Source organism: Rhododendron vialii, chromosome 9a, assembly GCF_030253575.1.
Source record: "Rhododendron vialii isolate Sample 1 chromosome 9a, ASM3025357v1".
NCBI classification, from domain to species: domain Eukaryota; kingdom Viridiplantae; phylum Streptophyta; class Magnoliopsida; order Ericales; family Ericaceae; genus Rhododendron; species Rhododendron vialii.
The window spans coordinates 28,143,979-28,157,672 of NC_080565.1; the positions used below are offsets into that span (position 1 = coordinate 28,143,979).

A 13,694-nucleotide genomic window follows, 5' to 3' on the forward strand; every position below is an offset into this window, starting at 1 on the left:
GTTTTTCCTACAGCTCCAATAACGCCCTTCGCTTGCAATTAATCTACACTTGCTCACACTTAGACGAACTTTTATCACATGGGGTATATCTATGGGTCTCACCCTAGTACAGGGTCTACATACTCTATATGAGAGCGTTTATATAAACGTGTGCGCAAATCTTTATACGTTAATATATCCCGGATAGAAAGACTCATGAAGTCATAAGAAAAAAGGCCTCTTTTGTTGTTTGGGGATGAAATTTTGAGCTAACCTAATTGTACTAGTGCTGCTAGCCTATGGTTTTCTGAGTGTTAGATTTTTTGGAAGGTTTCAACCTACAGTCAATTGGCAATAGGTAGAATAACCTCTACCTCTAGAATATATTAATTAAGCTTAGGTGGTTTAAACGAGCGATGTAGGATAAAGTTTAACACTCCTCCTCACGTGCATTGGGGGTACGAATTGAAGAGACCAAAAGCTTTGACTCGAGCTACGAGGACTCGACCACGCCACCCAAGACAACTCTGATATTATGTTAGATTTCTTGCAGGGTTTCAACCTAAACCTAATTGGCAGTTGGTTGAGTTTCTTGTAGAATATATTAATCAAATTTGAGTGGCTTAGATGAGCGACGTGGAATAAAGTCTAACACCGGTTCATATCTTTGCCATACCTTTTCATTTCATTCTTTTTGTTGATAATATTCCAATTTCTACCTTTACATTGGATTCTCTCAATTCTCATCCCAGAGTGAAGGTCACAGTCACGTATTTCCACTTGTTTTGACAGTACATTGTTGAATCCTTCATCGAACATTCGTGATCACATGCTATAGCGGAGAATTTTTTGGGTACCGGGTGGGTACCACGTGGTGTCTGAGTAGTCTATCCGGACGGTTCGAAAGTGTGTTGGATGACCCAGATTAAAACTCTCTCTCTCCTCTCACCCCACCACTCTCTCTCTCTCTCTCTCTCTCTCTCTCTCTCTCTCCAAATCCAAGCCGTCCAAAACCGAAATAGACAGTCCGAATGCATCGATCAGGCACCACGTGATACCCACCCGGCACCCAAAAATTTCTCTCTATAGCGAGTCCCTTTCAGTTCACAATGATGCGCATGTCCATACCTAGCCACTCCAACCCCCCTTTCACGAGTGCGATCGACAGGTCCGACTCCGGCATCTTGGCTCCAAGCGGCTTTTCTTTTTGTTTTGTTTGTTTCTTGTATTTTGTTTTTGTTTGTTGTTTTTTGTATTTTTCGGACCGGTAGTGTCCGCTTTTATTATATTGTGTTTTTCTTATATATATCTGGGATAATCTAGTTTGTTGAAAAAAAAAAAACAATGATGCACGTAGGAATAAAGTCATGCAATAATTAAAAGAGAGAAACAATTCTTAAAAAAACTAACACAAAAAATTTCTCTAGCTATTATTGCTCCTAAAATACTCCATAGGAGTATAAACTTTGTGGCTGAGGTGTTGTTTTAGAAAATAGTATCAAGTTAGCTTGTAATAAGTATCTCTCTATGCCGGCAGAGGATACGTACCATTACCTTCTAACTGATCATCCGAGATGAAACAGTTTAGTACAGTACTGTATCTTTTTTTTGCATTCCTGAGATTAATCATTCCTGAATTTTCTATGGATGTCTAATCCTTTTCTATTGGCATTTTGGATTATCATCTTCTGTTTTCATATTTAATTGATTTTCGTACACTTTTTTAATTACCATCTATATTATACTTTCTTTGATTCATTTAATACTACTACCAAATTGATACTAACATCATACTAGTACACAAAAGTGTAGAAAATCGCTCCCACAAGTAGGGACGGACGCGCAATTTTGAGATTGGATCGATGGATGAACAGGTTAAAAAAAAAAGGCTTTGTAACATATGAAAGGCTTAAGTTTCTTGACATACATTGCGAAAAATACCTTTAAAAAGATTATCATATATATTTCTGATCAACCTATAAATTACTAAAGTATGATCATAACTATATAATTGTAAATGCCTACAAATCTTGTCAATCCCTATCAACTTCAAAAAGCAAAAAATAATACTACAAACAACTAAAATGATGCTAGAAATAATATTTTTACTTTTCAAAAACTCATCATCTGAGCTGTAGTTGAATTGTTCAAAATGATGTTCGGTTGACAAACTTGCGTAACCTTAAATATTTTTGGGAAAAACTATACTACAAAAATACAAATCTCACAAAAATTTAAATCGCGAGTTGGGAGGTCGCTTGGATACATCATCCGCCCTCGACTATAGTCTATAAGCTAGTATAATATGCACATCCGTGATCAACAGCCCGGATTGTCGAACGGTTGAATAGCTGAAAGTAAGCACAACACCGTATAACACAAGGGCTTGTTCGTTCGGAGACTCATTAGCGGCATGTCTACATGGCCCACTGGGTGACAGAGAAGGTGGGAAAGGCACAGAGGCAGTTAAAAATAATTCGATTGGGTCCACGGAAATGGAAAAGTAAAGACCAGAATGCAATGGGAACGAAGGAATGGCGGGTGGGGAATCTCAGCACACCATCGAGTGTGCGTGTTTTGTTGCAGCGTCTTTTCGAGTTTTTTTTGAAAGCAAAACGCAACAAAGAACATGTTCTTTGGGGACATGGGAATTTAATGAGTTGCAGGGAGTCCATGTCCCATGGTCCCACAGGTGTTCCAGGCAGACAGTATCACATTTTCAAGATCCGATCCGCAAGGAACAAAGACTTGTCGTACATAAGTTACATAACCCTACCCTTTTACTTGTCTTTACTTTTCTACTCCATGTTTTTTACTCCCTCCGTATCCCTTCTTTTGTCCCACATCTTATTTCGACTAGATAAAAAAATTAATTATAATTTTTAATTGGTAACAATTTTTGATATGTCATATCAATAAGCTCTTTTATATGATGTTTTCAAAATTACTTAAAAGATTATAAATTGTAAGATATAACCAAATAAAAAGTGGCACGGATTCCCAAAAGGGACTAAAGAATTGGTACGAAGGGAGTAACAATTTTCAATTAAGATTAAGACCGACCCCTTCCAGAACACCTTCTGAAAAATGGAGTACTTATTTCACATTTTTTAACTAAAAAATAATTTTTTTGATTTTTTTTTTGCACCGCATAAAAGATCTTTCAAAAAAGATCCATATTGCATATTTTTAAATTTCAATAAACCCATTACTTTTTAGCTTGAAATTATCTTCTTAAAAATTAAGAACATTTTTTCGTTCTGGAACGGGGCTTAATTCCCAAAAGATACTCCATTCATCCCACTTTGTTATGCCTTTTTTTTTTTGATGTCCCAAAATGATGTGTTTATTTCAAAAAAAATTATTTTTGAATGTTCATATTACCATACCTTTCATTTTCTCCCTCTATTCAAAATTTAAACTTGATTTGACATGATAGGACTATTACTTGTGGATGTGGCTTCAATACCAAAAATTGGGTTCAATTATTAATTTTTTTTTTTTTACAAAATAATAATATTTTGTCATAGGGGTAAAATTGATAAAAAGCCAATATTATTATGATATTCCCTTAAATTTTAGAAAAGTCAATATAGGCACAACAAAGTGAAGATGGAGGAAGCAGTAATTCGATTGTCCTCAGGCAGATGCTCCAATTAAAGTTGGAGCCAGTCAACCCCCATACGGACTAGCATTACAACAATTAACAGAACTTAGAAAATTTTGAACCTAAATTATATAGTAGTATATAGAAAGGAACAAAAACTACTAGGGTTAGTAATCCTTAAGAATGTTACACTAAATTAAGGCCGAGATCGTCCGATAGAGCTGCTGCATTTTTCTCGACCTTTTTTTAACTGCTCCAAGTCTCACAAACCAACAAATTAAGGAAGCCCGGTATGATACCCCATTTTATTTAGCACGGGTACAAACACAAACAAGACGGGCGACACAAACGCAGATATGAAACATAGTAATTTTAAAAAATGGAGACCCGAACACTACATAGGACTCCACTTTTTTTCTTTTTTTTTTTCAAAACAACTCTTCCAAAACGCAAATCCAAGTCCAATACTTTCCCCGAAAAAGTTTTTCAACGCTTACAAAAATCATCTTGCTGTGTCCCTAGCGTGCCTTAACGTGAAAAATAGTAACTTAATGGACACGCCTTGTGGCTTATCCCCAACGTGTTCCCGCATGTCCTAGCTCGGAACGCACGACACAAATATGACAACAATCTCTAGTAGTGTTGGTGCTTCATAGTCGGTGGACACGGGCGGAGCTAGGAAGATACAAGTGCACTTGCTTTAATCACTCGCAAGTTCGGATAAATAAATAAATAAAAATCCCTAACAAGTATATCTTATATAGTTTGCAACCAAATTGACCCCACAAAAAACTAGTACTATCAATTTGCACCAACTTGTTTCAAGTGCAAACAAATCCCATGCGTCGTTCTCTTTGAGAGTTGATTAAGAGCCCGAAATTAACTAGTAAAGAGTCAAGTGGCACGTGCTAGGATAATTTTCTAGCGGTTGTTATTGGATGCTTCCAAGTAGGTCTGGGTAACATGTCGGGTCGGGTCGGGTCGGGTTCGTGTCACAAATCACCCAACCCATTTAGAATTCGTGTTTCTCGAGTCGTGTCATTTTCGTGTTTCGTGTCAGAAATGTTTAACCCTAACCCGTTAACTTCGTGTCCGGTTCGTGTCGTGTTATCGTGTCTGTTGCCCAACTCTATATAGAATTACAGATATACCATATATTATGTACATACGTTCGTGCTAATGGGTGACACAGATTAGTAACCGTGTTAGTCGTGTCAATTTCGTGTCTCGCGTGTTCAACCCGAACCCAACCCATTTAGAATTCTTGTTTTCGAGTCGTGTCATTTTCGTGTTTCGTGTCAAAAATGTTCAACTCTAACCCGCTAACTTCGTGTCCGGTTCGTGTCGTGTTATCGTGTCTCGTGTCCGATGCCCAGCTCTACTTACAAGAGTCCGAAACGTTAATGCCATGATTTCCTTTGGTGATGGGTTTTATTCCATTCCCGAAATAGCAACCAACGCACCCCACCCACCGGTGAGAGCTATAAAACATGGGCCTTGTCCTTGTGTTTCTTTCTGTCTTTCACACATGCACTTCACACTCCACGCGGTTAGATTTGAAGCTCGTGTGCCGGCCAGCTAACCTAAATTACAATCGAAAATGATAGAATCCCCATCACATTGGATCCGTCCTGATTTTGTCATAGACACTTTCATAAATCTAGTGTCATGAATTGTACCGGACCTCAATTACATTTTCGAAATCCAAAAAAAAAAAAAAGGAGTTCAACTATGGGTGCCGATGAGATTGCACCAATGATGCACAAATCGGCACGTGAGACCCATTTATGGGTTTTGCATAAATGGTCCGATCCGTTCACTAATTCTACGATAATTTTCCGAGCAGTCTGGTGAAAAATCATCTCCGTCACATAATTGTAAGTATTTCACCTAATTTTTTAATTGTTATTCAGAATTCAGGATACTACTTGCTAAATGAAAAACTGATACATTGGATTAAGCATTTACATTTATTCGATGGAACTGTTTTTTCTCAACGCTACTCAAGGCATTATTTTAGAATTAATGAACGGTCTGAATTATTGAACTAGAACTCATAAGTGGGCCCACGTGCAGATCTGTGCACGATTGGTGTGTCCATTATCGGTATCCAGGGGATAAATTTATTGCTAGTTGATTAATTCTTCGCAAGAGGTCTACCTATATGTCTTCTTGTGCTGATTGGTTAACAAAAAGGCACATCAATTAAACTAGGACGTGCTAATCATGTTATAATTGACATTTTTCCTTACCCTGCCGTATTTTATATGGATTGTATCTTTGAATTTTTGCAATATCACCGATATTTCCAACATATCGATATGTCCAATAATTTTCCAATAATCTTCTACGTACTCCATATAAGTAAGTATGTTCTACTAATTAAAATAAGTATTTATTTAAAAAATATGGATCATACTTATTTTTTGAATTAAAAACGATGTATTGTGAAAGAATGACATGTCTCGTAAAATGAAAAATAAGTACTTAAAATAAAAACCTAAGCGAAACAGAGCCTAATAACTCTGTAATTCACTTTTCTGATCCTAGTATAGTTCAACATTTTCAGAAGGATTTAAAGTCAAATGTTCAAAATCCTTCTTTTAGCCTTTATTAATAGCATCTCCAACCCATCTTTAACGTTTCTTATGTTGCGTGTATATTAAATTTTTTTTACTATTCATGGTGTTCGTTCGAGTTACGAATTAGCTTACGTGCACCTTGACTAAATTAAAATTGAAAGACCAATACTACCGTCCACTAGCCGCAGTCCAATTAAAACTTAAAAGCCCCATATGAACTAGCTCTACCAAAGATGATGGCACTCTAGAGAATTCAAACTTGAGATCTAGGTAAGACTGAGCAAATATTGAAGTCCAGACCTATTCACATTAAAGAAAAAAATATTTTTTTCACAGGACATACTAAAAACTAATTTTACTTAAATAAAACTGTATTTGAAAATCACTTCCGCGACATGGTGTCACATGCTTTTGGAGATCTTATCCTACGTTTATTTATTTATTCGTAAGACAGAATTAGAGAGATTTTTTGGTCGAGTTTTGACGTTGAACTTTTTCGTTAAATAATTTTTTTTTTCTTTGGTAAGTACAGAAGTTTAATTGCGGTTGTTTGTTAAACACATTAGTTCATATTTATTGATTTTTTTTCATCTTTAATAAAGTGTAATAAGGAACTTGTAAATTTTAGGTGGAACGTATTGTTGTAAAAGAAAAAGTAGTAAAATGAAAATGATTTGCTGAAATAAAGTGCAATTTGCACGGTTATTGTTATATTTGGCTTTTTTATACACAAATTTATTCATTTAGAAAAAAGTTGTAATCACTTTGCCAAAAATCTTTCTTGGTGCATACTTGACAATGACGATGAACAAGCTTAAACAAGTTTTTTAATAAGTCACCTATCTGTCCATCTAGACGTCAAGAAAAATGGGAAATCTTCAAATGATTAATCAGCTTTTGATATTATTGCAATATTATATAGATGAATAATACTGCCACTTGCAATAAACAACCCGCCTACGGCCACACCCCCGCATGCAAATGTGTACCTCATGGATGATTTGAACCGTCCAATAATTCTTTACAAAAAAACTAAGTAAACCCGTGAAAAATCAGCGTAATCTAATATGTGTAGGTGTTCAAATCTTTCAATTTTCCGTTCAGATTATAGGATCTCAAAACTCGGAGTGGGCCTCGCATGGCGGTCGGTGCCCTTAGCATTTTCTCTTCTTTAATCGGAGATGTGCTGAAAAAATATTAGGGGAAAAAAAAAAAAACCAAAGCCTAATGAACTTGTTTTGAGGTATAGATTCGAATTCGACAAACTAACTTAGAGGTTGTTTGATAAACTTAAAGTACTTGTAAAATTAATATTTCAAATTAGCATACAACCCGTGCTATGCACTAGGTTGTAAATAACACGAAGTAGAGTAGATGTTTCGATGGAATGGCAACAAATTTTCCATGTACCAATTATTTTTGTGGAGTTCGGAGTCGATTGAAGGCTTTGTGCTAGAATTACCGAGACTAGTCACCCAAATGGCTCAACTCAGAGCACTGGCTTAGTCAACTATTTCCCCACATGCATATTCTATTAGTTTAAGATATGAGACTTGTGATCAAGAATCAAGGTGACGATGACTTCTCGTATTTTGAAAATTAAATAAATTGCAGAAAAACCAAGTTTAGACGGACGATATCACCTCGATTCATTGATAACATTATACGTATCTAATTAGAGAAATAACATGGTCAATTTATTGAACTTTTGGAAGGAAAAAAATCATGTCTGAAGTTTAAAAAAAGGTGAAAATCTAATGTGTTGTCATCTAAATTGTTTTCAAAAGCAGGAAATTATTTAAAATGTCCAACGGAAAGTTATGTTTTTAATTAATGTCACGTTGATGTTTATAGTGAAACAATTTTAAAAAAAAAAAACTTTATTTTTTGGCAGTTATTTTTTTAAAGCAAAATTAACACATCACGTTGATGTTTATATATCATTTTCGTTTAAGATTAGGACCTGCCGACTTACGGAGTTCAATATTAACTGGAGTGTATAAACATGCCATATGTCAGTTTCTGGAGGCGAGTACAATCTTCTTTTTACCTCCTCGTTTGGGTGAGGTAAAAGCCTTTTGGAGTTGATATTTAAGATATGGATAAATTTCACTGACCTCCCTGAAGTTTCTCCCCTAGCCCCCAAGGTTTACAGTTACAGGGTTCTCCCCTATTATTTTTTGAAAATGCATTGGTCTCCTATCTCTTTCAAAGTGTGGATAGAAGGGTATAAATGGTATTTACGAGCCGTTTGGAAGTCTAATTATGTTTGCATTTGGCATTTTGGATTATGGCCATAATTGATTATAAGTCTGATAGAGTGTTTGAGAAAATAATGCTCAAAATGGATTATGAATGAGTATTTTGAGGATAATGCTAAAAATAGATTATGTATTTGGAAAGATAATCTAAAATGATAATGATAATGCTCCTCCAGAGCTGATTATCAAGTTGTGCCTCAAAAGTATAGTTTTGAGAATGCATTTTATGAGATAATGCATTCTCAAAATTTGGCTCCCAAACAAGAAAAATCAGAAATTGCAAAAATGATACTCCCTCCGTCCCATAAAGTTTGGCACTTTCACTTTTTCAGTCCTATGAAAAAATTAACTATATCTTTTAATCCGTAATATTTTTTATAAGCAATATGGATCTTGTTTGATAGATTTTAATTTATTCTATTAAACAAAGTTTAAAAAATCGCCTAAAATGTTATGGATTGAAAGATATATGCAATTTTAGAATGACACGTATTCTTGAAAATGCCAAACTTTATGGGACGGAGGGAGTAATTCATAATTCGACTCCTAAACACCCCCTTAGTAGGGGATGTAAGCGATTCGATTTTCAATTATTGGGTAATGAAATCGACCGATACTACCAACAAACTGCACCGAACTGCATGGTATTTAGTCTGTTTGGTTTGGTGCGGTTTATTGATTTGGACTTTACATAATTAGTTCAATTTCTCAAATAACTTAACACTCAAGTAGTAATAAATTCAAAACTCTACTACTAGAAAAAAAAACTACTTCTCAGCAATTACATGGCAAATAAAATCATGTTCCAACCTTAACCGATAATACTATTTGAAATTGTCCAATCAATGCATGAGATGATTAAGTGATTAATCGACAATACAATTTGAAATTGTCCAGTCAATTTTATATCGTACGTAGGATATAAGAGCTAATTTTTAATGGAAAAAATAAAATGAATCAATTGAAGCAATTTTTAATTATTGAAAATCAAAACTAGTTGATACTATCAACAAACCTGTCTAAACCCATCGGTTTGGTTCAATAACGTCAGTTTGAACGGTTAAATCGTTATTCCTTACACGCCTAGTATTTAGGGCGTAAATTACGACGACATCACGAATTTCCATTAAGATAGCAAACGGATGTAATGATAGGGTGGAATCTGGAGAATAGTTTCAAAATCAAGTGAGGTCCGTGCAGTTTCAAAAACCATTGGGAAGATCCCTGTAATTGTCAAAAACTTCAGGGGATGACAGTGAAAGTTACCCTAAAAATCTACGAATAAAATAATGTATTTATTTGGGGTAAAGCCTTTTTTTTTTTTTGGATGGTAAAGTTTGGTGCGAAAACCGACGGGGGTTTCTCGCGGGAAGGCACCGCCTGCGTGAGGACCTTAAAACGCATTTAAAAAACAATTTTTTTCGAAAGTAGTAATTAAAAAAAAATTTAAAATAGAAAAATCAAAGAGCTGTTTTCCCTTTGCAGCCTTGTTGCAGGTCTTGCTCCCCACACACTTTCCTTCTCTCTCCTCATTCGCTCGAAACGCTCCCCCCCAACAACATCTTCTCATCTTTCTCTCTCTCTCTCTACACTTCCTTTTCTGATTCGTTCTCTCTCTCCTCCACAATCACTCACTCTATAAAAGTCAGCCTACCCCTTCTTTATTGTCCTTCCTACCACTAACCATTTCCTCTGTAGATTTTTTTTTCTCTGTTCCTTATTTGAATCCTCCTCTAGGAGGACAGCAGCTACTTTCACTTCTCCCAACAGCTCGCATAGGTACGACTGCTCCATCCATTTGAACTTTACTGCCCTCAAAAAAAATTTTGGCTCCAAATTTTCTTCAGCTTGTGTATTTTTCATTGGAGATCTTGAACAATCTGAGCAAATCATTTTACTTTCCAAAGCTTTAAGATTCTTAAAATTTTTGGGTGAAATTGAATTTTTGGTTTGCGGAGAAACCCACTGAAAGAAACGCCCAGAAAAGTCTCCCGTGACTGGATTTTGAGTGTTTTAATTTCCAAAGATCTAAAGTTTTTGATGTTGATTTTTTTTTTTTTGGGGGGGGGGTTTGCGGAGAAACCCACGAAAAGAAGTGCCCAAAAAAGTCTCCCGTGACTGAATTTTTCACTATTTCAACTCCCAAAGGTCTAGGGTTTTGATCTTTATCACAGATCTGCATCGTTTCCCTGAACTCTGATTATTTCGAATTTTAGACTCGTGTTGGTTCATCTTCCGATGATTCAAACCCAAAAATTTAAAATAAAATAGTTCACCCACCATCGGCCTGCAATTATTTACCCAATTTAATCTTTTACACTTGGCCCTCGTTTGGATCTCGATCCGTAACTGTTCACATCCTTCAGATCTGGTCAACCAAGCTTATTACTTTCTTCAATTAAAATTAAATATAATTTTTTCATTTTTCTTTTACGGATCGAGTCGTTTGTCGTCGCACCCTTGTCTGAAGCTGAATTTTTTTTGTGGGTTTTGAAATCAGGCGTTTGTTCGAGGCGTTAGATCAGAGCGGAAAATGAACCATCACTGCGCCGTCCAACAGCAGAACGCCGCCTTCGCAGCCTGTGAAGAGATGAGGACCACCGTTTACGTCTCGATGTCCGACAGGAGAGAGGCGGTGGTTTGCCCCAAGCCTCGCCGCCTCGGTCTCCTCAACCACGGCGTTCCCGACCCAATCAGACCCCTGCGATGGCAAATTAGGTAAATAAAATAAAATAAAAATTGATCGTTTGAAAAAAGAAACTTTTTGTGTGTGTTGGAAATTGGATTTGTGACTCTTTGTTGTTTGGTGTTTCAGTCATCAGCCAGAGCTGCTGTGCGAATCGAAAGCGGGAACAGATCTGCTGGACATCATCCTCCTAAAGGTATAATTCAATTATACAGTATTTTCTTGTTGCATATTCTCTGGGTTATTTGAAAGTGACTGATTATGCCGTGTTTGGAATGTCTTAAAGCCTTGATTTTTCTTATTGGGAGGTTGATTTCCCTCCCCCCCAAATCCTGGGCTCTGTTTGGAACTTGGGGATGGAAAGGGAAAGGAGGGAAAATATTATGAAGAGGAATATTAATGCGAAAGTTCCAAGAAATCGGGGAGAGATTTGAACTTTTTCTCTTTGAACCCCGATTATCTTTTTTTAGAAACTAAACAATGGAAAGAATTTTTAAAATTTTTCCCTTCTTTTCCATTTCTTTCCCAAATTCCTAACGCACTACCATTCTGCTTAGGGAATCAAGTATTTATTTTTCAAATAAGTACATATTTTAGAATTAAAAGGTGATGTATTGTGAGAGACCTGTTTGTAAAGCTGAAAATAAGTATTTAAAAAATAAAAACCTTAGGAGAACTGGACCTAAAGTTTAACCAAAAAGCCTGTTAAACTTGAAAAACAAAATTTCTGAAAAGAGAGAGGAAAATTTATTTTAATTTTCAAATTTTAGACAGCCTTTTGTTTTAATTTTTTTGTTATTGTCCCCACTTTCGTCTAGTTCTTTTGATTTTCATTCCCCTATTTTTGTAGACAAACGTAAATTAATTTGTGGGTTATGTTTCAGTAATTGAACGGTTAGGACAATTTCTTGGGGGATAACCCATTTTTGGGGTGGATATAAAGTTATTAAATTGGGGTTTTGGTTTTCGTATGGCTTTGATTGCAGGGTGGTTATGGTGCGGAGCAAACTAGTGCCCAGGTAGCCTCGTCGCCCCCATTTTTTTGCGGGTCTCCGCCGAGCAGAGTATCTAACCCACTAATCCAGGACGACCGATTCGGGGACGAAAAATTCACCCCCGTCTCACCGCGCTCGATCCCTGTCCCCCCTCCGCCGGGGCTGTCGCTCTCGCCGTCATCCTCCTCCAGGAAAGGAGGGTCCTGCGTGCGGGCGAGTTTTGGTAACAACCCGGCCGTGAGGATCGAGGGGTTCGACTGCCTGGACAGGGATAACAGGCGCAACTGCAGTATCCCTACCCTGGCGTAGCGAACCCCAGACAGAACCGACCGCGCGGATCAGTATATAGAAAAAGAAAACCGAAAGCTGAGGACATGATTGCCACAACAACAACAACAATCTTTTGATGAGTAGCTGGAGATGAGTTTTTTTTTTGAAGACAATATTTTGTTGGGTGTAAATATGTTTTTTATTTAAAAAAGGGTCTCTCTGTATGTAATATGAGTCTGTAATTAAAGAGTTGGTTAACCAAATAATGGAGGGGGACAGGAGTTAGGTTTTAATTTATTAAGTATGTTTATTAGTAGTAGTTGTAAAAGAAGAGCCCTCTCTCTTTTATGATGTAAAGTAGGTACGAGGGGAGAGGGGAAATTTTAAAAAATTTGTTAAGCCACCAATTTGGGGGTGGTCTCGGAAGTCTTGTTTGGGCGCGGCTTTGAAAGTGGAATTTGTAAAAAAAGCCAAGTTGCGTGTAAAGAGTCATCTTTTGTGTGTGAATATATGGATGATGCTGCTTGTGGAGGATTTGATTCTTATAGGACACCTGCTGATTGCTTTTGCTCTGCCTTTTTTTTACTTTTCTACAACTGGATGGGTAAAGTGGGGTGTGATGATGTTTTGCTTATTTTTCAAGCGATGGCAATGAGCTTTGGAATTATATTTTGTTACTGTTTTCTTGTCCCGCTGGAACGTCAATTTTCCAAACTTTTGCTATTATTAGTCTGACTGTCTTGCGAATTTTAATAGATCGGGACGTGTTTTGAAGACGCTTTTACATTAGCGCTCATACTCTTGTACCTGTTTATGCACGCGAATTATGTGACTTTAGAATAGACTACGGCCCTTCGGCTTTTTCTTACCCTTTTCCCACCTCTCCTAGCATGTAGTACTATTTTCTTCTTTTGTCGGCTAACCAAACACGAGAAACCAGTTTCTCTTGGTACTCTGCTTTTTGATTCTTTACAGTATCAAAGGAAACAAAATACTGTAAATTAAGTATTTAACTACTGGTTCTCTCTGTTTTATTGTTTCCTTGCTTTTCCTTTTACCCATTCCTTCTTCGACGAGGTATCCAAACCATACATAGATCCGTTCGGTTGCAGGGAAATGAAAAGAAAGGGAAAGCGCGGGTGAGTGCATTGATAACAGTAACATAGCAATACGGATTCAGATATGGTTCGTTCAAGAATCAAGAAATATGAATTAGGATGTGGTGTTATCCAAACAGTCAAATTCATTTTTGGGCGACAAAGATGAATGGCCAAACGGCCTTCCATGATTGCGTCCGGTTTCAATTTGGTGTGG

The 13,694-nt window shown here is 36.7% G+C and overlaps 2 protein-coding genes across 2 annotated transcripts in view; both read left to right on the forward strand.

Moving 5' to 3' along the window:
- LOC131301735 (uncharacterized) overlaps positions 1-13,694 on the forward strand; it is a 75,393-nt gene that overhangs the window by 46,751 nt on the left and 14,948 nt on the right. The window lies entirely within an intron of this gene.
- Positions 9,916-12,469, forward strand: LOC131301736 (uncharacterized). The gene is made up of 4 exons (XM_058328134.1): positions 9,916-10,208; positions 10,930-11,147; positions 11,245-11,311; positions 12,102-12,469. The coding sequence occupies exons 2-4, from the start codon at positions 10,963-10,965 to the stop codon at positions 12,417-12,419; spliced, it is 570 nt and encodes a 189-aa protein (XP_058184117.1). The 5' UTR covers positions 9,916-10,208; positions 10,930-10,962; the 3' UTR covers positions 12,420-12,469.

Coding starts and splice junctions, on each gene's coding strand:
- LOC131301736 (XM_058328134.1), top strand. CDS start 10,963: ATGAACCATCACTGCGCCGTCCAACAGCAGAACGCCGCCTTCGCAGCC. Junction 11,148..11,244: donor CCCCTGCGATGGCAAATTAG/GTAAATAAAATA, acceptor TTGGTGTTTCAG/TCATCAGCCAGAGCTGCTGT. Junction 11,312..12,101: donor TGGACATCATCCTCCTAAAG/GTATAATTCAAT, acceptor CTTTGATTGCAG/GGTGGTTATGGTGCGGAGCA.